The sequence below is a fragment of the Chelonoidis abingdonii genome, chromosome 9 (genome assembly GCF_003597395.2).
Source record: "Chelonoidis abingdonii isolate Lonesome George chromosome 9, CheloAbing_2.0, whole genome shotgun sequence".
NCBI classification, from domain to species: domain Eukaryota; kingdom Metazoa; phylum Chordata; order Testudines; family Testudinidae; genus Chelonoidis; species Chelonoidis abingdonii.
The window spans coordinates 31151937-31178196 of NC_133777.1; the positions used below are offsets into that span (position 1 = coordinate 31151937).

General features: G+C 46.7%; 1 protein-coding gene across 1 annotated transcript in view; it reads left to right on the top strand.

Annotated features, from left to right (window-relative positions):
- The first annotated feature begins 18999 nt into the window (after positions 1-18999).
- LOXL1 (lysyl oxidase like 1) overlaps positions 19000-26260 on the top strand; it is a 41666-nt gene continuing 34405 nt past the window's right edge. The window contains exon 1 of the mRNA XM_032775730.2: positions 19000-20531. Coding sequence (XP_032631621.1) covers positions 19328-20531 — 1204 coding nt within the window. The 5' untranslated portion in view covers positions 19000-19327. The remainder of the gene's footprint in view (positions 20532-26260) is intronic.

Below are 26260 nucleotides of genomic sequence, written 5' to 3' on the forward strand. Positions count from 1 at the left end.
GTGTTCCTGGCTGAGGATGTGAAGGAGATTTGCAAACCTGAGCCATTCTTTTTAGGTGAAAAATTTAAGGAACTGTCCCAAATTAAAGTGTCATTAGAGGTGATTTTGGGACAAATTGATAAACTAAACAGTAATAAATCACCAGGACCATATGGTATTCACCCAAGAGTTCTGAAGGAACTCAAATGTGAAATTGTAGGACTACTAACTGTAGTCTGTAGCCTATCATTTAAATCAGCTTCTGTAGCAAATGACTGGAGGATAGCTAATGTGACGCCAAGTTTTAAAAAAGTTTTCCAGAGGTGACACCGGCAATTACACGCCAGTAAGCCTGACTTTAGTACTGGGTGTCACGGAGTCCCCAGGCGATGCTCTGGAACTGCTCCTCACTAAGCCAGTCAGGACTTTGGGGAGCCTCCTCTCCCTTGGAGCAGACTTGTTCAGGGCAAGAAGCTCACCACATCTTCACCTCCTGGGTCTCTCCTTGGAGCATTCATCATCCTCTGCCCCTCCGTGTGCTTCCCACAGCAAGCCCACCCAGGCGGGGTCCTGGGGAAGCCACAGGGTTTTGCACCCCACTTTGCAGTCAGAACGTGACTCTTAGCCAGCAAAACAGAGGTTTATTCGATGACAGGAACAGGGTCTAAAACAGAGCTGTAGCTACAGCGAACCAGACCCCTCGCCGGGTGCATTCTGGGGGGCAGTGAGCCAGACCCCCCACGTCTGCACTTCACTCCTTGTCCCAGCCAGCTCCAGACTCACAACCCCCTCCAGCCCCTCCCTCTGCTCAGCTCCTTTCCCGGGCCAGGAGGTCACCTGATCCCTTTGTCTCCAACACTTCAGTTGGCACATTTGCAGAGGAGGGCCCAGGCCATCAGTTGCTAGGAGACAGAGTGCCAGGCATTTAGGTGCACTGGCCTTTGCTCTGCAGCAATTATCAACACACCCTTATCCCCAGCACTAGATACTTAAGAATTGCCTAGGGGACACGAGGCACCAACACAGTATCCAGAGGCAAACATTAAGAACAGTCCCATTCGTCACACTGGGCAAACTGGTTGAAACTAGTAATGAACAAAATTGTCAGACACATAGATGAACATAATTGTTGGGAATAGTCAATATTGTTTTTGTAAAGGGAAATCATGCCTCACTAATCTACTAGAATCTTTTAAGGAAGTCAGCAAGCATGTGAGAAGGAGGATCCAGTGAATATAGTGTATTTAGATTTTTAAAGTCTGACAGATCCCTCACCAAGGCTCTTAAGCAAAGTAGACAGCCATGGGATAAGAAGGAAGGTCCTTCATTGCATCCCTAACTGGTTAAAAGATAGGAACAAAGGTAGGAATATATTGTCAGTTTTCAGAATGGAGAGCGGTAAATAGTGGTCCCCCCCCGGGGTCTTGTACTGAACCATCTATTTTACATATTCATAAATGATTCTGGAAAAGGGTTAAACAGTGAGGTGGCAAAATTTGCACATGATACAAGACTAACTCAAGATTAGTTAAGTCTCAGGAAGACTACAAAGAGCTTAAAAGGAGCCTCAAAACAAGTGACTGGGAACAAATAGCAGATGAAATTCAATGTTGATAATGCAAAGTAATTCACACTGGAAAAACATAATCTCACAATACTAATGATAGGTCTAAATTAGCTTTTTACCACTCAAGAGTCACTGTGGATAGTTCTCTTGAAAAACATCCACTCAGTCAAAAAAGCTAACATCATTTGGGAGTCTTTAAGAAGGGATAGAAAATAGAACAGAAAATATCATATTGCCTCTATATAAATCTGTGTCACACAATGCACAGTCAACCTGTGAAACTCCTTTGCCATAGGATGTTGTGAAGGCTGAGACCATAATAGAGTTTAAAAAAGAACTAGATAATTCATGGACGATGGGTCCATCACTGGCTATTTGCCAGGATGGGCAGGAATGGTGTCCCTAGCCTCTGTTTGTCAGAAGCTGGGAATAAGTGACAGGAGATGGATCACTTGATGATTACCTGTTCTGTTCATTCCCTCTGGGTCACCTGATGCTGGCCACTGTTGGAAGACAGGATACTGGGCTAGATGGACCTTTGGTCTGACCCAGTAGGGCCATTCTTATGTTCATGATATGCCCACATCTTGAATATTGCGTGCAGCTGCGGTCGTCCCTGTCAGAGTTCCCTCCCCACTCTGAACTCTGGGGTACAGATATGGGGACGCGCATGAAAAAACCCCTAATATTATTTCTACCAGTTTAGGCTAAAACTTTCCCAAGGCACAAATCCTGTCCTTGTCCCTGGACAGTATTGCTGCCACCACTAAGTGATTTAGACAAAAAATCCAGGAAAAAGGGCCACTTGGAGTCCCTGTTTCCCAAAATATTCCCCCAAGCCCCTTCACCCCCTTTTCTGGGGAGGCTTGAGAAGAATATACTAACCAATTGGTAACAAAATAAGCACAGACCAAACCCCTGGGTTTTTAGGACACTGAAAATAAATTAGATTCTTAAAAGAGAATTTTTATTTTAATAAAAAATGGTAAAAGAATCACACCTGTAAAATCAGGATGGAAGGTAACTTTACAGGGTAAATAAAAAGATTTAAAACACAGGATTCCCCTCTAGGCTTAGCTTTAAAGTTACAAAAAACAGGAATAAAACTCCCTCTTAGCATAGGGAAAATTCACAAGCTAAAACAAAAGATAATCTAAAGCATTTTCTTGCCTTACTTAACAATTTCTGTAATCTTATTTGCTCATTTCAGGTATGTTTTTAGGAGATTTTTTTTCCTGCCTGGTCCCTCTCTCTGTCCAGTGAGGGAACAAACAGAGCACAAACAAAATCTCCCTCCTCTTCCCCCCAGATTTGAAAGCATCTTCTTTCCTTATTGGTCATTTTGGTCAGGTGCCAACCAGGTTATTTGAGCTTCTTAACCTCTTACAGGTAAAGAGATTCTGTACCTCTAGCCAGGAGGTATTTTATGTTACTGCATACATAAAGGTTGTTACCCTTCCCTTTATATTTATGACACGCCCCCCGCCAAATCACAGACAGTGCTGGACAGCCTGTTACACACTGCCTGTGATTTCTTCCTGGAGCTCTAGGAGAAAACAGATTTAGTAAGACACATGCACCTTTAGATATACTACTGATTATATAAAAACTAACAATATTTCCCACATTTCAAGGACAACTTTAACCCATTGATTCTGGGAAATTTGCATGGGAGAGTGCATTAGCCACTTTGTTAGAAGCTCCTGAAATGTGTTGTATTTCAAAATTAAAATCTTGGAGAGCTAAACTTTACCGAAGAAGTTTTTTGTTATTTTCCTTGACGGTATGAAGCCACTTCAGCGCAGCATGGTCGGTTTGCAGGTGGAAACATTGCCCCCAAACATATGGGCGTAGCTTTTCCAGAATGTACATAATGGCGTAACATTCCTTTTTGGTGATGGACCAGCGGCTTTCCCTCTCAGACAGTTTTCTGCAGAGAAACACGACAGGATGGAATTCTTGATCTGGTCCTTCCTGCATTAAAACTGCTCCCACACCACGCTCAGATGCATCTGTGGTTACTAGGAAAGGTTTGTCAAAGTCTGGGGCCCTTTGTCATAAACAGATAGCTAAGGATTAATGTTTCTTTCACCTGTAAAGGGTTAACAAAGGGAACCAAACACCTGACCAGAGGACCACAATCAGGAAACCGGATTTTTTCAAAGCTCAGGGGAGGGAATGTTTGGGTCTGTGTCTTTGTCTGGCTCTCAGCTATGAGAGGGGTCTTTTTCTATCTTCAAGCTTCTAATCTTCAGTTTCAAAGTTGTGAGTACAAAGGTAGAAAAAACAATAGGCTGTTGTTGTTTTTTTTTGTATTTACATGTGTGTAGTTGCTGGAATGTTTAAATTGTATCTCTTTTTGAATAAGGCTGTTTATTCATATTTTTCTTTTAAGCAATAGCCCTGTGTATTGTCAACTTGATGCAGAGATCATGTTTTTGTTTTTTCTTTCTTTTTTATATAAAGTTTTCTTTTTAAGACTTGTTTGAGTTTTTCTCTCTGGGTAGGCTAAGGAACGAAGGGGAGGGAAATTCTCTTTGTGTTAGATCTACGGAGGGTGAAGCTCTGCAGCACCAGGGAATTGGTGGGAGGGGGAAGAGAGAGAGAATCTTTTTCTGTTTCCTTGTATTTGGTTGTCTCTTTGTGGAAGAGAGGAGACCATGCTCTTGGTATTGTGATGTAACAGAGGTGCATCAGTAACCTCAGGTTAGCCAGAGAGGAAATTCTGGTGGGAGAGAGTGGGGGGAATAGTTTATTTCCCTTTGTTAGGAGACTCAGGGCGTCTGAGTCTTGGGGCCCCATAGGGAAAGTTTTTGGGGTACCCAAGTGTACCAGGCACTGGAATTCCTGGTTGGTGGCAGGCTATCAGATCTAAGCTGGTAATTAAGCTTAGAGGGGTTCATGCAGGCACCCAGATTTCTGGACGCTAAGGTCCAGATTTGGGAATGCTTATGATACCCTTGGCACAGGGTCAGACATGAGTGTTGCTTTAAGCTGGTTAAAGGCCTTCTGACACTCTTCAGTCCACTGAACTGTATTTAGCTGTTTCTTTTTGGTCAGGTTTGTCAGCGGGGCGGCGATTTGGCTGTAGTACAGTACAAATAGCCTGTAATATCCAGCCAAGCCTAAGAAGGATTGGACCTGTTTCTTTGACTTTGGGACATGCCACTTTTAGATAGCATCCACTTTGGCCTATAGGGGGGTTGACAGTTCCTTGACCTACCTGGTGTCCAAGGTAGGTCACTCTGTTTAAGTCTATTACTTTTTAGGCTTAACAGTTAGTCCTGCCTCCTTTATGCACTTGGAGACTTTTTGTAGATGCTCCAGGTGTTCTGCCCATGAATCAGAAAAGATGGCCACATTGTCAAGGTAGGTGACTGCAGAGTCTCCCACTCCCGCTCGGAAACTATCTACAAACTATCTACAAGTTGGGCTGCATTTTGCAGCCCAAAAGGGAGCACATTAAATTCATACAGTCCGACATGGATGATGAAAGCTGATCTTTCCTTTGCAGATTCATCTAGCGGTACTTGCCAGGACCTCTTGGTTAAGTCTAAGGTACAGATGAACTAGGCACATCCCAGTTTCTCCAATAGCTCATCTGTGTGTGGCAATAGATAGTTGTCTGGGTGAGCCACACCATTTAGCTTACGGTAGTCCATGCAAAAGCATATTTCCCTATCTGGTTTGGGAACCAGAACACTGGAGATGCCCATGCACTTTTAGAGGGGCAGATTACCCGCATCTGTAGCATGTCCTGTATCTCCCATTCTATAGAAGTTTTGGCTTGAGGAGCCACTCGGTAAGGTTGGGCTCTAATTGGGCGAGCAATACCTGTGTCAATGGAGTGGTATGCCCATTCGGTTCATCCTGAGGTGGCTAGGAACATCGGCGTGAAGCTAGTGCACAGCTCCTTGATCTGTTGTCGCTGCGTACGTCCAAGGGTCATTGAGAGGTTTACCTCTTCCACACCACCATCACGTTTTCCTTCATAGTAGACACCTTTAGGCCACTCAGTGTCATCACCTCCCTAGGCTGTAAACTGACAAATCTTTAATTCTCTGGAATAAAAGGGCTTTAGAGAATTAACATGGTACACTTTAGGCTTTAGGTTTGAGGTGGGGGATGCTATGAGATAGTTAAATGGCCCATCCCACAACACTTCCATCTTATGGGCCAGGAACACCTTCAAGACCATGACCTGAAGGAAGGCTCTCTGTCATGTTTATCATACCAGGCCTGTTGCTCTTCCTGAGCATCTTTTCGGTTTTCTCTAGCAAGCGCTAAAGAGTTTCGGAGGGTGTTTTGTAGGTTGTTTACAAAGTCCAGAATGTTAGTTCCTGGAGAAGGCATAAACCCTTCTCATTGCTGCTTCACCAACTGTAATGGCTCCTTAACCTCATGACCATACACAAGTTCAAATGGTGAAAACCCCAAACTGGGATGTGGTACAGCCCTGTAGGCAAACAGCAACTGCTGCAACACTAGGTCCCAATCACTGTAGAGCTCATTTATGAATTTATGTATCATGGCCCCCAAAGTTCCATTAAACTTCTCCAGTAGGCCATTTGTTTGATGGTAGTAAGGGGTGGCAACCAAGTGGTTCACCCCATGAGCTTCCCACAGGCTTTTTATGGTCCTTGCAAGGAAATTAGTTCTCGAATCCATAAGGATGTCGAAGGGCCAACCTACCCTGGCAAAAATGTCTGTTAATGCCTGGCACACACTTTTAGCCCTGGTATTGCTTAGAGCTACTGCTTCCGGCCATCGGGTGGCAAAATCCATGAAAGTCAGTATGCGCTGCTTTCCTCTGGGTGTCTTTTTCAGGAAAGGACCCAGAATATCTACAGCTACTCGCTGAAATGGAACCTCAATTATGGGGAGTGGCTGGAGAAGGACTTTGACCAAGTCTTGGGGTTTTCCCACTCTTTGGCACACCTCACAAGACTGGCAAGTAGAAATGTCCTTGCCCATTCCCTCCCAGTGGAAGGACGTCCCCAAATAATCTTTGGTCCTGTTCACCCCAACATGGCCACTGGGATGATCGTGGGGTAAGCTCAAGAGCTTTACCCGATACTTGGTTGGAACTACCAACTGTCTTTGAGGATGCCAGTCTTCCTGATGCCCACCAGAAAGAGTTTCCTTGTATAAAAGTCCTCTTTCTACAACAAACTGAGATCGATTAGAAAAGCTGAGTGGTGGTGGGTTGCTCCCTGCTGCTGTCCAAGATCCCTTGAGGCTTTCATCTGCTTCCTGCTCGGCCTGGAACTGTTCCCTTGATGCCAGAGACATCATTTGCTCAATGGAGTTTGGACTTGGGCTTGGTCCCTCTGGAAGCGATGCAGGTGATGGGGCTGTTTCTATTGACTGTGAACCTCTCTCTGCTGGTGCACGTTATATTTCAGGCTCCGGCTGAGCCTTTCGTGTAGGTTTATCTGCTGCTAACAGTGCAAACTTGGTGGTGCTCTCTAGCATTGAAGTTGTAGATAGGGTTGCAAGCACTGGATTCAGTGCTGGTAACAGTTTTGGTTGCTCTGCCCATTCCAGTTCTGGGACTGGTTCTGGTTGGGTCTCTGGGACTGGATTCAGTATGGCTGTTGCAGTCATTGGCAGGGGATCTGGTTCTACCACCTCAGTTTGGGGCTCTGGTAACACAGACGTGGCCCTGGTAAAAGGCTCAGGAACAGGGATAGGTGTGGAGGCTTGCTTAGCCTGGCTGCAGGTGACAATTCCCACCCTCTTGGCTTGCTTCACATGGTTGGCCAAGTCTTCCCCCAGCTGCATGGGAATGGGATAATCATCATAGGCTGCAAAAGTCCACCTTCCTGACCAGCCCTTGTACTGGACAGGCAACTTGGCTGTAGGCAAGTTTAAAGAGTTTGACATGAAGGGTTGAATCATTGCTGGAGACTGGTGTGCACTGGTGTGGGCAAGATGGATCTTTGGTCTGACCCAATATGGCCATTCTTATGGAATTTCCTTTTGCAAAGGTTGAATTGCAGCATTCCATACAGGAGAAATGTCCATCTAGATATCTGAACCATTATACAGTGTAATAGGGGCCGAGTGCCTGTTTTATTTTTTTTTATTTGCAATTTGAAATGCATTGCTAATTACTGTTGCTGGGTTGTACAGTGAATACCTAAAAGAGGGGAGATGTTATGTGTTCAATAAACCATCCACTAGGTGGAGTGGGCAGATTGTTAAACAAGGAAATGTGTGGCTGTCTAGTATTGGCTTGTTGCGTGTTGGCAACTGCACACCATGCAGGACCACAGAACCACTGCAGATATATGTGCAGGGCCACCCTGGGGGGAGGGAGAGGAGAAGTGGGGCAATTTGCAAGCCTTGTCCAGGAATCCCTTCCCTAGTTAGAGACACCTTTTTAATTTTTACTCACCGGGCAGCGATCCAGGTCTTTGGCGGCACTTCAGCAGCGGGTCCTTCACTCACTCCGGGTCTTCGGCAGCACTTCGATGGTGGGTCCTTCAGTGCTGCCGAAGACGCGAAGCGAGTGAAGCACCCACCGCCACCGAAGACGCGGAGCACAGCCCGGTAAGTACAAGCGCCACAGTGGGTGATGCCTTTTTTTATGCCTGCTCCCCCGCTTTGCCCCAGGCCCCCTGAATCCTCTGAGAGGCCCTGTCTATGTGTGTTGCCTGACGAAAGATGGTTAATACTTAAAGAAGCTGCTGTGTCTGGTTTACAATACGACAAGTCTACAGGGCTCCATGCAATCTCAGGGTCCTGCCTGCGGTGTTCTCCATGCAGGATCTGTACTTAGGGAGCGCTGTGGAACTGGTTACCTGTGTAAAGATACTTGTGTGCATCAGGCCCTTTCTACGATGCTGTGGGCACAATGGCGGCACACCTCCGGCTCTGCACTGTATCTGTGCAAGAGTGGAGAGGGGGAAGGAGTCCCAGGGGGCCTGCTGCCGCCAGGAGAGAGGAGCCCCAGGGGGCCTGCTGCCTCTACGCCTGCCGCTGGGAGAGGGAAGTCCTGGGGGATCTGCTGGTGCACCAGCTGCTGCAAGGGGAGGGAACCCTGGGGGGCCAGCGGCCACTTTGGCCACCTCATGACCACTGAATCCCGGGACCAGCTGCATCGGTCACTGCCTAGGCGGTCCCCGAGGTCAGCTGCCCAGGGCCCTAGAGCAGTGGCCGGTGCGGCTGTCCCCAGGGCTGGCTTGAGTAGCTGGCTCTGGGACCAGCTGCTTGAGGGGCTCTGTGGTCAGCCACACTGGCCACTGCAGAAGTCACAGAGGTCACAGGAAGTCATGGAATCTGAGATTTCCACAACCTCTATGACAGACACAGAACCCTACTGATAAGTAATCCACCTCCCCAAGCAACAGTAGCTAGGTTAACAGAGGCATTCCTCTTCAATCTAGCCGTGTCTACACCAGGCGTTAGGTTGGCATAACTACAGCACTTTCACACCCCTAGGGTTGCCAACCCTCCAAGATTGGAATGGAGTCTCCAGGAATTAAAAATTAATCTTTAAATAAAGATTATGTCATATGAAAAACATTTGTTCCAAAATTGGCAACCCTACACCTGAGTGCACAGGTATGCTGAGCTAACTTTTAAGTGCAGACCAGGCCTAAGTACCAGAGAGGGTTGAGTGGTGCTTTGAGGCATTACAGAGAATCCTCTCTCTAGGTGCCTGGCCAATGCATCTTGCTCACATACTCAGGGTGACCCTGGACATTTGATTTTGGGTTGGGAAGGAATTGACAGCGATATTGGGGGGGTTTCCCCTTCCCCTGCAGCATGGAGGGCAGATTGCCTGCTGGCATCGTCTTGGCATGTTCCTCCTAATCAATTCTCTGCCATGGCAGGGGCCTTGGTGGTACCTCAGTCCTGTTCTCTGCCTCTAGTACAGTTTAGTCTCTTGAAGACTGAGCTGCTTTAGTCTTTGGGCTAAATATGGGTAGTTGTGTGAAATTCAATGATCCGTGCTATGCTGGAGATCAGACTAAATGATCTAATGGTCCCTTCCTGGCCTTTGGCCCCTGGGCATAGTTTCACAGAGTTTAAGGTGACACTGGGAACTGCTGGCCAGTAGTGGCCATGCCAAGTGAAAGGAGAACAAATGGTATTATTATTATATTTACTATTTGAAGTATGGTGGTGCCCAGCACCCCCAGGCATGGCCTAGCACCCCATTGTGCTAGGTGCTGTACAAACTCAGAACAAAAAGACCTAAAGAGCTAATTAATGGAGGAATTCTGAATCCCTGCCACGGTCTCAGAGGTTGCTGTTCTATATAGGCTTATATACTACACTCATCACTGTGATATATAGGCTTATATAGGCTTATATACTACACTCATCACTGTGATATAAAGCATGGCCCTGCATCCCTTTCTATTGTGGGATGCTTTTTTCGTGTCCTATGTTGTTAGGCTCCATAAGTTGTCCCTCTCAGAGTACGGTTCAATGGTGAGATTCTTTCACTCGCCCTCTTTTGCATGTTCCTCGAGCTGCCCAATTGCATGCCTGCCATGGCAGATGCTCTGGCTTCCTTTTTAACACATGACCCAAATATTTCCATCTTCTTCTCAGATGAATTTAAAATTAGCAATTATCATAGCTTTCCCACTCAGATTTGAACCTTAGTGTTCATAACCTAAGAAGCTAGCATGAACCCCTCTAAGCTTAATTACCAGCTTAGATTTGATATCGCTGCCCCCCAAGGCCAAGCATTTCCAGTGTTTGGCTCACTCTGGTCTCCCAAAACCTTCCCTGGGGACCCAAGACTCAGAGGCTCTGGGTCTTACAAAGGGAAATAAACCATTTCCCCACCTCTCTCCCACCCAGAATTTCCTCTCTGGGCTAACCTGGAGTTACTGATGCAACCTCTTTACATCACAATACCAAGAAGCATGTCTCCTCTCTTCCACAAAGAGACAAGCCCAAAGACAAGGACCAGAAAAGATTCTATCTCTCATCCCCCTCGTAGCTCTTCCCGCCCTGGGACACTAGGAGAGTTAAACACAGAGAGCATTTTCCCCCCCCACCACTGTCTTTCCTTTCTCCCACCAATCTCCTGGTGGGTCAACTAGAAAAAAAAATCAACAGGTCTTAAAAGTAAAACTTTTAATAAAAAAAGAAAGAAAGAAAGAATAACAGTTCTCTGTAATCTAGATGGTAAGATACAGGGCTTTCAACTTATAGAAAATGATAAACAATAGAAAGGGATAAAGCCTTACCGCAAAAACATACATTTAAAGTACTTAGTAGCCAAATACACATAAAGACTCCACCAGCCAGATACACAGATGCAAATACAGCAAAACAATTTAAAAGACTATACTTTTGCTAACTTTGTACTTACAACTGGGAAACAGAAGATTAGAAGGACTGGAAATAGACCCTCTCATAGCTGAGAGAGCACAGAACAGACAAAGACCCAAGACCAAGAAAAAACCCCAAATTCCCTCCCTTAAGCTTTGAAAAATCCGGTTTCCTGATTGGTCCTCTTGTCAGGTGTTTGGTTCCCTTTGTTAAGCCTTTACAGGTAAAAGAAACATTAACCCTTAGCTATCTGTTTATGACAGCAATATATTTTATTGCATTCTAAATATGAAATCAAGGAGGTTTTTAACAGGATTTATGATTAGAGGAACCAGAGCTGGGCAATATCTTTTTGAATTTCAACTAAATTTTGTCATACAACATTAACATTTTCACAATGCATTTTAGCTGTTTTTGACCAGTACTAATGGAAACACTTTGCCCATTTATATCATCTTTCTTCCGTATGATCCCAAGGTGTCTCACAAGCCCCAATTACTGTCAATATTACAACATCCATTTGAGAAAGGCATTATTATTCCCATTTTACAGATGGGTAAACTGAGGCACAGATACTGCAGGCCAGTTTCAAAATTGTTCAAGTTTGGATTTTCAACAGCTCAGTGCCCACAACAGGGGTTAGATTTCCCACAACATTCAGCACCCAACATACCAAGTTTTTTTGAAAAACCCACCCTTTATTCTGGTGATTAAATGAAAACTGAGCTCTGTTGAGAATTTGGGCTCTAAAAGCGGCTTGCCCAAATTTACAGATAGTCATTAAATCAGTGGGGGAGCTTCTGGGATAAGAATTTAGGAGTCCTGGCTCCCAGAGCACTTCTGTAGCCACTAGGTTAACCCACCCTTGTTTTAATTATCAAAGGTATTGTTATTAATAAGGGTCCAATGTTTCCAAACAGTGTACACCTTCTGCATTGACAGTGTCTCTTGAAAACTGTTTAATTAGGATCTCATCTTAGTTGCTCAGAAGAACACATTAAGTAAGAACCCACTGGGAGTGTGGGTGCCTAGCAGCCCTGGGCATGGCCTTGCACCCCATTGTGCTAGGTGCTGAACAAAAAGACCTAAAGAGCTAATTAATGGAGTAATTTTGAATCCTTGCCAAGCTCTCAGAGGTAGTGAGAAAAATGACTTCAGTCTGTCCTTTATTCATTCTCCACCAGTGACTACTAGATCAGATTTGCTCATGTCAATGACAAACCAAGATTCCCTTAACTGCTGTGTGACATTATTGATATAAACTGGGACCATATAGAACATGGGTTGCAACCACGGTTCTGTAATGGCACCAAATCCTATGTAAAGGGGGTCATATAAGGTGTCTAAGACCAGGTTACGGGTTACTGGTTATGATTATGCTGTCTGTATATCTGTATCATTTCTGTAGTTGAAGTTATGAATATTGGCTGTGTATTGTCTGTATTTCAAACTTGTTCTGTGTTACTGGAAAGTCCCAACACGGCGGCTGGCGTCAGCTCTGCTTAGCCTGCTTGATGGCCATTAAGGAATCACCTACACAATTGACCCTCGAGAGAAGGCGATACGCTGTGACCACTGGAGTGAGCAGAAACTGGCCATGTGAATGCAAACTCCATTTTGCTGTAACTTTCCCAGTAGGAACTAAAGGAGTGTTCTTACACCTGGAAGCATAAGGCCTCCATTTGTCTTCAATCCTGCTTCTTACCTCTGGAGGGACTTTGCTACAACTGAAGCTCTGCACAAAGGACTGATGACCCATCCCAGCAGGGGATGTTCTCCAGAGACTGGATTTAAGACTGCCTTTACTTCATCACTGCTACAAGCCTGAACTAAGGACTTTGCCATTACTGTATGTAATTAACAGTTAACAATTCTTAGCTCTCACCCTATCCTTTCCTTTTATGAATAAACCTTGTGATTTTAGATCTAAAGGATTGGCAACGCGTGATTTTGTGGTAAGATCTGAGGTGTATAGAGAAGTCCTGCTGAGAAGTCCCTGAAGGCCGCCGTCCTTGCGCTCTACGTGGACACCATGTGGAAAACACCCGACCAGGCAAGGCTTTGAGGTGACCAGCAAGTGGACTCCAGCAACCACTTCCTCCCCGCGGCAGCTTCACCGCGGCCGACTGGCGTTCATCCACCGCGCCGACTAACTGCGTCCCGCTCTTATGGAGCCATCCGTCACGGAGACGGACAAGCACTGCAGGAATGCGGGTACACCCTGGAGACCTGCCCCACGTCCTGTGCAGCCTGCAAGCCCCACACCAGAGCCTGGCAGCTGCGCACAACGCCATCCAGGCCGCCTAGTGAGGCCATCGCCCACACTCGTGAGATTGCAGTCAACCGCACCATCCCTGGCACGACAGCCGCTGGGCGGCCCAGACATCGTCGTCACGGACACGGAGCGGAAAAAGATCATCCTCGTCGACGTGACGATCCCATTCGAGAACAGACCCGGCGTCCGCGAAGCCCGAGCCCGTAAACTCGAAAAATATGCCCCCTTGACTGACACTTGGGCAAAGGGCTACGAGGTTTACACCGACGCCCTGATCGTCGGGGCGCTAGGCGCCTGAACCCCTGTAACGAACGGTACTTAGGCTGTGGGGTGGGCCATCGCTATGACCGACTCATGAGACGTTTGATGGTCTCGGACACTATCCGGTGGTCCAGGGACATTACACCGAACACATCATCGGCCACAGCCAGTACTAGGAGTGAGCCGATGTGGCTCCACTGCACCCACGGGGGGAGGGAAAACCTTACAACCCCCTACTAAACTAACCCCTGGTCCTGAACCCACCGATCTGGATCCACCTCGTGAGGGTCACCCTGTCCCCATTACCCGGCCTGCTTGCTCTAATCATGCTATGTGTAACGCATAGATGAGCGATGTACCCTCACTGCTCCCCTACTATACTTTGACCCACCCACGTACACCCCGCATTGGGATATACAGACTGTATGTACTATATGCTAACCCATACCAAATACCAGCGTCCCCCCATACTCTGTATGTTGCCCCCGATGACAATGACTGACATGCCAAACTCTGTGTATCATCCGTATTTAAATTATCTGTCTAATAAACATATTGACCTGGGTCTGGGGCTGGTCCTTTGGGATCAAGAAACTTTATCTTTTACTGGGGTGTTGGTTGTTCATAACCATTCATCCCAGGACGTGGGACTGGTGGTGATACTGGGAGACTGGAGTGTCTAAGGATTGCTTGTGTGACTTGCGGTTAGCCAGAGGGGTGACACCAGAAGTCTGTGTTGGCTGCTGGTTGGTTTGCCTTAAGGTGGAACCCCAGCCTAGGCTGTGACTGCCTGTTGGAGGCAATTGGTCCTGATTTGGCACTCTCAGTTGGGTCCCGCCAGAACCACATCGTCACATGCTGGTCTTGCCAGCTCTGACTGGGTCTCTGAAAATTAAGCCACATTCTTTCTTGTGTCAGGGAGCACAGACCCTCTCCACAGTTTGGCAGGGAAGGGATTAACTCTCTTGGGCTGGCTGAAGGGAGCACAGGTGCCTATCTTGGGTGCAAGGATTTAGCAGGGATTTAGGTTGGTAGTTCAACCCCCACCACCATAGTAAGAACAAGGGGGGAGGGGTGAATCCAGCAGTAAGAAATCAGGGTTTCTAGGTAGAAGGCTGGAGCTAAGCAGGGATCAAGGGATTTCCCTCTCATTTTTGGAACTCAGGCAAAGCTAGTGCCAACTCAGACCTTTGCTTTGGACTTTGGCTGCTGCAGGCCCTATCTTATCCCTTTGACTGGGGCACTGGCTGAGGAAAGCCTACTATGTTTGTCTTTGGCTGTACAGTAGCAGGGCATTCTTCAAATGTGCTTTTCTGTTTTTCCCCCCACAAAGCTCATCACAGAAGTGTTTAAATTCCCTTGAGTCCAGTGGAAATCTAGGAGACTTCGTGGTTGCACGAAGACCAATACACTCTGAGATATTAATGGCATCCATTGCACACCTGGCTGAAGGCCCTCAAGGAGCAACTGGAAACACACATAACAGGGAGAAGTTCTTTGAGACCTAGCAAGCATAGTCAGATGGTTTCCTGCCTTGTGATTAGCCTGCCAACAAGAGACTGGCCTGCTGATGCCCATTACTACACACGAACTTCCAATAAACAAGCCCATTTGGAAGGGCATGTGATTCTACAACAGATGCCTGCAAATTTCATTTCCAAAGGCCTCAGGTTATTTCCTCAAAAATTAAACAAGCCTTGAAGCTGCCAGACCTTTCAGAGGGTCCCAAAAAAGTTGGCAGTTGAGAGGCATGACAGAGAAAGGCTAATGTATTGAGAACATTGGAATAGAATAGTGGCTTCAGACTACGGAAGGTGGCCATGAATTAATCATGGAGGGTTCCTGTGTGTTGGTGTCCACTGCCTCCCCATAACCAACCCACAGAGTTGGTTCTGACAATATTTTTGAGCCCACCCTCAGAGGTGTAGTATTTAGTGAACAGAACTGGTTGAAAAATGAGAAAATGATCTTGATACAAATTTTTAAATTTCAAAGTTGTTCCCATTTCTCAGTGTTCCAAACATCCATTTTCCATTTCGCATGATTTTAATCAATATTTTTGCTACATTTTATCCATATCCATTGCTAAACTGTTTTCTACTTCTTCCATTTCTTGAAACACTAGTTTTGCACTGAAAATTTTAGATTATGCCAACAATTTTTGGTGAAGTTTCCTTTTTGAAAAAAAAAAACATAAAAACCCTTACAGTGGAGTGGGAGGGTGAGGTGGGATTAAGTATGTTTTGATGGCACAGTTTTACTTAGAGCTAGGTGGGAAACTGTTTTCCTCTACTGTGAGAATTTGATATTTCAGCATTTTTTTCCTGTCCTGAATTGGGATAAAATCATCATCAAAATCTTGAGTTTTTGCAAATCGAAAATCTGGGAAGAAATGGCATTGGATCCACTGAAACATTTTGTTTCAATAATTTCAAAATGTTATGTTTCAATTTTGATCTTTTAAAATTGTATTTACATTTTTTACTATAAATAATCTTAAATTTCTAAACAAAACTTAGAAAATGCTGAAACAGGACAATGTCAAAACTAATGTTTCCAAAATTTGACTAAGCCAACAATTTTCCACAAAAGGTTTTCATTTCAATTAATTGGTATTTTCTGACCAAAAAAAGTTTCATTGGAAAAGCTCCAAATGAGCTCTAGTTTTCCAATGGAAAATGCTGATTCAATGCAATCAAAATGTTGAGAACATATTAATTTCACTGAATGTTTCGTGGCAAATTAGAGAAAATTAGCTTCAAACACCTTGTTACAAACAATACAAGAGCAGAAATGAGAAAGTCAAGTAAATAAAATTGAAATGAAATATTTTGGGAATATTTAATGTTACAACAAAAGTCTAAGATTTCAACTTTTTATCTGGATTTAGGACTGTAATGGGATCACACTCAGCTCTCGCAAGTGCCCCTGGCCAAGTGCCTGCGCCTGCACTCTCTCTACCTGTTTGTGGTGGGTCTTCACTGACTCAGCTCTCCAGCCAAGTCATACACAGTCTGTCTGTGAGATAAAAGCAAAGCAAATCTCTTTTGGGTTACAAATCCAACAGGGGCCTCTCTCAGTGCCCTCTGTGATATCTCTCTCAGTTTGTCCCTGCTCTGGACTTGAGTGGTGCCCCAGGGCTCCTTCCCTGGGGGCATTGTCTTCATCCTTCACCCTCTTAGGGCCTTTCTGACCCCACCTCATCAGCTGCCCCACTACACTACAGTTCAGTTCCCCTTCTGGGGTGCCTCAAAGACCATGCCATTTTCCCAGTGTGTAACTTTAGCGCCCTCGTGGGCAAGATGGAGTCTGCTCTGCAGGCAGCTTTGGCCAAGAGACAGCACGCGCAGGAATGCAGCAGGAGAAATCCCTTCCACCCCAGGGGCACCTGTTCCAACCCGCCCAGAGTGAACACACACCCACAGGAAAAGTACAATGGATATAACAAAGAGAAGTATTTATTTACAGAGGGATGAGAGGAGAAATACAACAAGAGGAAATATAAGGGGAGCAGTAAAACAGGGATGCATCCAAACCAAGGCCCCATAGGCCCAATGGTAGCACAATCTAGAAGGGCAGACACCGAGCAATGTGCCTGCACACAGAGTTTAGGAGGCCTGAGCAACGTTCCAGTCCAGTGGTGAGTCTTGGGTGCTCCTGGTTGTCTTTGGCACCAGTGAACTCTCCCCAGCAAACCCCTCCGGTGCCCTCTTCTGCCGCTCTCTGCAAAGCCACAGAGCGACCACGTCCCCACTTAACTAGCTACAGCCTCCCTCCTTGTTCCCAGTGCAGAGTCACAAGCCCCAGTACGCACAGCCCCACACAGCTCTGGGCAGCCGTGATCCTAGGTCCAGCTCCGGCCTGTCCTTCTCGGGCGATTCCTCCCTGGCACAGGGCTCCTCCTGGCTCCTGTCCTGGGCTGTCCCCGACCGGGCCCATCCTCCTCAGGCAGGTTCTCCCTGCTTTCTTCTCCAAGGCCTGCTGGCTGCCTCTCTCTCTCTCTCTCTCTGGAGCTCCAGACCCGCCCCCTGGAGTTTCCCTCCTTTTTTCTTATTCTCCCCCTGGGAAAAAAGATTTAAAGGGGCCATGCTCTCTAAACCCCAAAGGGGTTAGAAATGGATGGTAGGGAGGACCTGGGCCCACCTTCTACTCCAGGTCCCAGCCCAGAGACCGTACAGATAGCAGCTATCCACAATGTTCCTTTAAGTATACTGCATTGATGCTACAATTCCCAGGGCCTCTTCCCCACAGTCCTGTGCCATCTTCACCCTTACCTCAGGGCCTTGTCCTAATGGAATCCCCGCAACCAGCTCAGGGCTGCTTCTCACTCTCTCTGGCTTCTGGCAGCACTACCTCAGCCAAGGTCCTGCAGGTCCCTCAGCCAGCCACAGACCATCCACACTCCTCCAGCTCTAGCAAGGCGCTGAACTCATTCTGGCCCTGCAGCTCATCTTACACTAGCCCCCTGGGCCCTGATTGGCTGCATCCCACACAGCCATTGTAGGCCGCTCAGAGGACCTCTCTACTGCCCTTTTCTGGGGCACGATGTGGCAGGGCCAAAAGGCCTCTAGCAGGGGGCCTCAAGCTAGTCCATCCCATCACAAGGACAGAACCAAATTTCAATATCATAGAATTTCCTGTGGGACAGACATTTTATTTGTTCAACCCGCTCTAATGCAAAAACCTGCAGGCACAATCTGAGAGATACAGGCCAGTTTGAAAACATGACCCACACTCTGTGGCTAAGGTAGCAGTTAAACAATTCAGGGGATCTCAGAGAGAAACCTGAACTCTTTATATTCAAGAAGACATCAAACTGAAGGGTCAAAGCTATGAAAAGGATTGGAGTAAAAAAATCCCAGTGAATCTAACCGTTGGAACAGACTACCAAGGGCTGTGGTAAATTCTCCATCTATATTAGGGATGTACATTGTATATTAAATCAAGATTGGATGTCTTCTTAAAATATACTCTCAAGGTCAACTAGGCTCAATATGGGAATCACTGAGTGAGGTTTTCTGGCCTGGGCTATAGAAGAGGTTGGACTAGATCAGAAATGTTCCTTTCTGCCTTCAGACCTCTGAAATCCAGGAATGCATTTCATTTGGAGGTGGGCTCTGGATCTATACAGCCCCAGACTTGCGGGGTATCAGTAGCCAGGTCTGAATTTTGCAGTCTGAAGTGGGGTCCTGTGAGATAGGAAACATGGGGGTCTGCCTCCAGATCTGTCATTAACTCATTCTTGTGATCTTCAGGTCACTCTGCCTGACTGAGCATTTCACTGACTCCATCAGTAACAGGAGGATTCTGATATAAAGAGCTTTGAGATCTCTGGGCAAAAGGCACCCCATTGCTGTTAAAACAGTCAGCTTTATTCAAGCTGGCTGTTTCAGGAAGAAACAACGGTTGCACTAAACTGCGTGGACACTTGTTGCTCATAAATAGTGTTCCATCTTGAGGCTGTTTTACTCAAACACCGTATATAAAATAACATTGGGGAAATTATGTAGTGCTGCTGAATTACTGAAAACTGATGGGCTCTAGGACCCAGTGGAGGCTTATTCATTGAGATCAGGAGGAGTAAATCCATCCAGCCCAGAGAGAGAGAGAGAGAGGAACATCCCTGCTCGGGACATAGCAGCAATGTGAAAACCACTCACGGAGAAGCCCTGCAAACTTTACTGAAGCCTTGAGACCAAAAGCGGCTCTTTTCCTCCTTTTATCTCCCAAGTCAATTCCACATATGTTGGCCTGGCCATGCAGCCTGCGGGAGAGCTGTGCAGTTTAGAACAGGCCAGAAATGGACAGAGTTAGAGCTGTTCAGATCAAGAAGCAGCGATAGAGGCTCTGGAGAGAGGAACAGCTGGCAGAGGCCATCCAGACTGCCTCTTTGGTTTGGTTTTGCAAATACTAGCCATTAAAGCATCCGCTCCTCTTTGGCCACAATGACAGCCTGTGGCTTATGGGACTGGTGGGCTGTGATGGGCTGCGGGGTCTTTCTGCTGGTCCACGGGCAACAGCCACAGAGCAGCAACACAGATGGCAACCGGTGGAGGCAGATGATCCAGTGGGAGAACAATGGCAGGGTGTACAGCCTCTTGAACACAGGGTCTGAGTATGTCCCTGCTGGCCAGGAGTCAGCGGATGGCAGCACAAGGGTCCTGCTAGCCGACACCCCCAGGAGCCAAAGCAGAAGGGGACATGGGAACCTCAGGAGGCAAGCACCCACCTTGCCAGTCAGGGCGGGCTCCGACACTATCCGGGGCCAGACGCGGCACCCATTTGGCTTTGGCCAAGTCCCAGAGAACTGGCGTGAAGGGCCCATCGGAGACAGCACCAGCTCCCAGCGGATCAGGCCATCCACCAGCCGGCAACGACAGACCAGCTCCTCCGCTGCCGCCGTCGCCGCCTCTTCTTCATTCTCACACTCCTCCTTTGGGCAGCCCTCCTACCCACAGTTCCCCTTCCCCCAGCTGCCTTTTGGGAACCAGCATGAGCCCTATGAAGCCCAGGTGTCTCGGGGCTATGATGAAGGCTACCTATACTACCGCAGCACAGGAAACGGAGGGGGTGCTGTTGCATCAGCTGCTGCTGGTGTCGGTGTCCTATACCCCTTACAGCCCAGGGCACAGTATGAGGAGTATGGGGAGGACCAGAATCCCTACCGAGCCCAAGGCTACTATCCTGCTCCAGGGAGGCCCTATGTCGCAGTGCCCCCCCAGTCCCAGCCCGCTGATGGACTGGATAGGAGGTACTCCCACAGCTTGTATCATGACACTAGTGCCACCGCAGAGCAAGGCTTCCAAGATCCTTATTCGGCAGCTCAGAACCAGCAGCCAATGGGACAAGGGATCCCCTCTATGGACAACTTACAGCTCAGCCCTGGGTCCCCTTTGGGGGCCAGCCCCGGGTATGGAACTGATCCACGATTGGGGCGATACCCCCCTTATGGTAACGTGCCACTGGAGCCCTATGTCCCACCACACAACGTGGAACCCCAGCCACCTTTCCGGAGCCTGGATCCCTATGGGTCTCCGCGACATGAACCCTACCTTCCTCTGAGGAGCCCGGAAGCCCCACAAGTGATATCTGACAACCAAGCCAGGGTCAGCGTGGGCAGCGTTTACAGACCCTCTCAGAACGGACGGGGTGAGTCTTTGGCCCTGAGGGCTATGTGTGTGGCGGGTGGGGGTGCAGGGACAGGAATGCTGCATGGTACCTGAGCTAGACACACACTAAGGCCTGTTCACCCACAGCCTTTTCAGGGACACTGTGGGAGCGGAGACTCCCTTACACCTGCGTCAACTCCCTTCCGCTCCCCGGGGGGGTCTACCTGAATCACGATCAGCCCAGTTGCTCACAGCAGCCCAAGGCATCTACTGCAGTTCTGCTGCCTAAGTAATGAGGATGGGACCCCAGGGTCTGAGCAGAGCCAGTGATGGACAGAGGGAGGCATTCCTGCATATTCAGGTAGTGGGTGGGGGCATATGTGGGGAAGATGCCATTATACACTAGGGTGATTGACATCCTGTTAACACCTTATATAGATCAGAGTGAACTGGGTGGTGAACCTCAGAATGGGGCCTAGCAGCACTGCACCACAGGGCCTGAGCTGCGCTGTACTCCTGGGCCCAGCAGCACTGCATCGCAGGGCCTGAGCTGCGCTGTATTCCTGGGCCCAGCAGCACTGCACTGTGGAGCTGAGCTGCGCTGTACTCCTGGGGCCTAGCATCACTGCATCACAGGGCCTGAGCTGCGCTGTACTCCTGGGCTCAGCATCACAGCATCGCAGGGCCTGAGCTGCACTGTACTCCTGGGCCCAGCATCACTGCACTGTGGGGCTGAGCTGCGCTGTACTCCTAGGCCTAGCATCACTGCATCGCAGGGCCTGAGCTGCGCTGTACTCCTGGACCCTGCATCACAACATCGCAGGACCTGAGCTGCCCCGTACTCCTGGGCCCCAGCAGCACTGCATCGCAGGGCCTGAGCTGCGCTGTACTCTGGGGCCCAGCAGCACTGCATTCTGGGGGCTGAGCTGCGCTGTACTCTGGGGCCCAGAAGTACTGCATTCTGGGGTGATGTGCACTGTGCTCCTTGGCTCAGTAGCACTGCACCATGAGATCTCATTTGCAGTGCACTCCAGCTACAAACTGATTTGTAGTTATGCCCTGTTTCTTGCCTGTATTCTGCACCATGGAGTGCTCTGCAGTTGTACAGGGGATAGGATACAGGCTCTGTTGCACTGTTTAGCACTGCATTGTGCAGGAGGTCTGGTGTGATGAGCATCGTAAAGGTCAGAACAGGGACACTCAGTGGTTTCACATGACTTTGACCCCAAAATAGGCCAGTGTTGTAGCTTTTGGCTGAGGTTTGCTTTGCATATTTTGTTTTAAGTTGGAACTTAAAACAAAGGTTAGTGTGTGTGACAGGAAACCCATGGAATTTAACTCCTCCTTCCCTCACAGATAATATGGATGAACCTATGGAAACCCCAGCTCACCAGACCTCACTGATCCCTGTGATTCCCTTAGCTTGGCCAGCTCCCTAGTGGTTATTGAGATAAGCACATCCAGAATGGGCTGGCTGATACACAAGAACCAGGACACTTCTCCAAGCTCCACGCTCAGTTCCCCTGGGGAAGCCCTACATGATGGTGTAGACTGGATGAGTATGATGGCCCTGTGTGTGCTGCTGCTGCTCAGCACAAGGCTACAGGTTCCATGCTAGCAGTGCAGCAAAGTGTGGCTAGGATGTCTCAGTGCAGACAATCTAGGAGTTTGGTAATGAGCTATAGAAATCTAGGACACCTGTTTGGAGCCAGCCATGGATGGTAGAGACCAAGAACTGTAGCCATCAGTAGTGGTTTGGGGGACTATATATGATTAATTGGTGGGTTTCAGTCCAGTTCCTAATCAATATGGGTCTCACATCATGAAAACTGGTCTCACAATTGGCATTTATTGGCCCTCTCATTGACATTTTCAGCAGAGAAGCCAAAGACTGTATGGGAATCAGTGTCCACACTAAGACCAATAGCTCTGTCAACTCAGCTGCCGTCAGTGCTGTTGATCACGAGGTGTTGCTGATTCATTTGGAAACTCTAGCAGGAGAGGAGGGGGCTGCTTTTGGTGTCTGTTCTTTCCTCGTGAGCACTCCCCAAGGGGGATTTGGGTGACTGAACTCCCACTGGAAGCCCTCAGGGCATCATTTTTCACTCCTGTACTCCGTGATCTGCTCTGGCTTCCTGATGACCTCCCTTAGTGATGGTTTCAGGCAGGTTTCTTAATTGGTAAAATCACCTTTAAAATGTTAATTGCTGTTTCTAATCTCTTTAAACATTCAGTCAATCCACCCAGGTCATAGCTCATGGCCTGGAAGAAATTTACAAAATTCCAACCCAATAATTGAGCTGGTTACATCGCCTTTTAGTGAAGCAGCCAAATCACTGGACTGTGTGAGCTGGGTTTTGTGTACTGTATGGACACCCTGTCTTCCTCTTGCCATCCACACAACAAAAGTATCTTAAAAGGCAACTGACAAGACTGGGTGATCCTGTCCCTGCCACATTTTCATAGAATCATTGAATATCAGGGTTGAAAGAGACCTCAGAAGGTTATCTAGTCCAACCCCCTGCTCAAAGCAGGACCAATCCACAACACCATTCTACTTTCAGCTGTTATTTTCAGTCCGTTTTGATTGCTAAGATATTTAAGTGTAAACTGAACCTTTCCTCTTTGCAATCAACCCCTTAATGACTCACTCCATCATCAGGAAATTGCAATCTCATGCTGGCAACATCACAATAGCATCCATGTTAGATTTGCACTCTAGCTAACAATGCTCAAATATAACTCATAATTAATACTCTTTGGTACTTATAGAATAGTGTTTGTCATCCAGAGATCTCACAGCAACTCCTTAACCAAGGTGCTTACATTTTATTAGCCCCATCCTGCAGACATGGAAATTGAAACATAGGGAGACAAAGTGATTGGCCCAGAGTCACAAAGTAAGGAGGAGCTTATCTAAATAGTTGTATCTGAGAAGTGAAAAGGGTATGATGACAAGTGCTGATCAGTTGTGTAGTCAATGGCTTGACCATGATTTGGTCATTATGACCAAAGACCAAATAACCAATGTCAGTAAGGTTTATTAATATGGTATGAGAAAAAGATTCTTTCTATTAATACCAGTCTCCAAGCTGCCCCATGCATTACAGTCACCTAATACAGAAGGTGTGCTCCCCAAGTTACATGTTTTAGTTGGTATTATTTATATGATTATACAAGTTACAAATAGAGATCATCTAGTCCAGTCCCCTGAACTCACGGCAGGACTAAGTATTGTCTAGACCATTCCTGACAGGTGTTTGTCTAACCTGCTCTTAAAAATCTCCCATGAAGGAGATTCCACAACCTTTCTAGACAATTTATTCCAGCGCTTAACCACCCTAACTGCTAGGAATTTTTTCCTAATGGCCAATCTAAAGCTCCCTTGCTGCAATTTAAGCCCATTGCTTCTTGTCCTATCCTCAGAGGTTAAGAAAAACAATTCTTCTCCCGCCTCCTTGGAACAACCTTTTATGTACTTGAAAACTGTTATCATGTCCTTTCTCAGTCTTCTCTTTTCCAGACTAAACAAATCCATTTTTTTCAATCTTCCCTCATAGGTCATGTTTTCTAGACCTTTAATCATTTTTGTTGCTGGACTTTCTTCAATTAGTCCACATCTTTCCTGAAATGTGGTGCCCAGAACAATACTCTAGTTGAGGCATAATCAGCATGGAGTAAAGCAGAAGATTTACTTCTCATGTCCTGCTTACAACATTCCTACTAATCCATCCCAGAATGATGTTCACTTTTTTTGCAACATTCTTACACTGCTGACTCATATTTAGCTTATGACCCTAGATCCCTTTCCGCAGTACTCCTTCCTAGGCAGTCATTTCCCATTTTGTATGTGTGCAAATGATTCTTCCTTCCTAAATGGAGTATTTTGCATTTGTCCCTATTGAATTTCATCCTATTTACTTCAGACCATCTCTTTATACATCACTAAAATCCAACTCATTAGTTTGTCCCAGTTCCCTAATTCATTTTTCTGCTCCATCCTTATCTTTGTTGTGGATACTAGCATTCCAGGTACTGGTCCATGAAGGAACTTCCTAGTCTGTACTAAGATATAGAATAAATGTCTCTTGACTTTGACAAGTTTCCTGTCTGCTTATGCCATATGTTTACTTCAGCAAATACAAGGAGATATGGGATACTTAGTATACTTATAAGTGAACAAGCTTATGGTATAGGCCAGTTTATGTTATATCACTGTGCTTAATATTACTAGTGCTTAATGGATACTAATATATATGGTGTGGATAATAAATCTTATTAATATGATATATATTTATATGCTGGCCAGCATATATTAGTCAATACAAGGGTCTCTCAAAGAGAAGGGGTGAAACTTCAAAGTTTCAGGAAAGGTTCCCACTCATGATTCCCAGAGATGTTCAAAATGTTCACAAGGAATTCTGAAACCAGGTGAAACTGGGGCAAATCTGTGGTTTCATTCCCACAGCAATGACTGCATTCAGATTCACTGAAAGTTTAAAAAACCTTTGGAGTCAATGCAATCTGGATTTCAAGTGAGCCCAGGCCAGCATATGGTTCAGCTATAAAGCAAGTGAATCTCTCTGAGTCACTGAGATTGACTCTGACCCTTCAGAGTAGAGTTGTGTGAATAACTGAATTTTCGGTTCAGTGGCCAAACCAAAAATAGGGGAAAAAAATCATTGTGGGTCAACACAAAATAATTATTTTCAGTGAAATAAAAAAATAAAAACTTAATTTAGATCAGACAAAAGATTTAATTTGAGCTGAAACATTTTGTTTTGGTTTGTGGTTTTTTAACCTATCAATAAAAATGCAGTGAAATCCTAAACAAAACAGAATTTCAAGTGGAAAAATATCAAAACAAAACATTTAGGATTTTTCAGCATTTTTTCTGTCCACCCCCTCCCTCCCCCAACAACCAGCTTGGCAAATTCAGCTGGAATTTGCAAAATGTTTTGGTCCACACAAACATGGTTTTTTTTCAGCCAAGTTTCAGCTGATAAATTGTGTCCAGCTCAAGTAATCAGGACATGACACTCAAGGCAAAAGTCAATGAAGAGTAAACATACCTGTGATCTACTGCTGAGGAAAAGGGTTACAGGAGGCCTGAACTGATCATGTTGTCCAAAAATCTCCACAGGGGCCTACAGTAAACTTCTAAAAGTCCAGCTGGGTGGTCAGTTCTGGGAAGAGGGAGAAGGCAGGATTGGGATAGAGATGAGAGGCTCCAGGTGGAGTTGAACTTGAGAAGCTCACGCCTGGCTTCTGCTGTTGGCTACAAAGTTCACTAAAGTTATAGAATCTAAACTTTAGCCGGATCTCCTTCTGCCTGTGGGCAGAGCTATGGGGCCCAGCAGCATGATGCAACAGTGAGCCATGTGGCCCACATGTCAGGTGATGATACTCCAATGCTGTGGACCTGATCCAAAGCACATTTAATTCAAGGACCCCGATGCAACCAGCAAACAATTGGATGGATGTTTGAGAAATCTTCTAGGCACCTCCAACCACTCGAACTTGGATATCAGTGATGGAGACCTAGCAAGTCTTTCCACTGAACCTTTCCCTCCCTTCCTCCTAAAATGCCATGAAGTCACTGGGTGGCAGGAGTGGGGTTGTCTGGGTGGAACTCCACCTTGAGCGGGTGTCTTCAGCTCAGAAAGAAACCCAGCCTCTGCTGAGATTCTGTGCCTGGAAAATTCCAGCGTTCACAGGGATGGCTGGCCTTGAGCATGTGCTTGTGATCAGATCCCTCCAAGTCAGGTT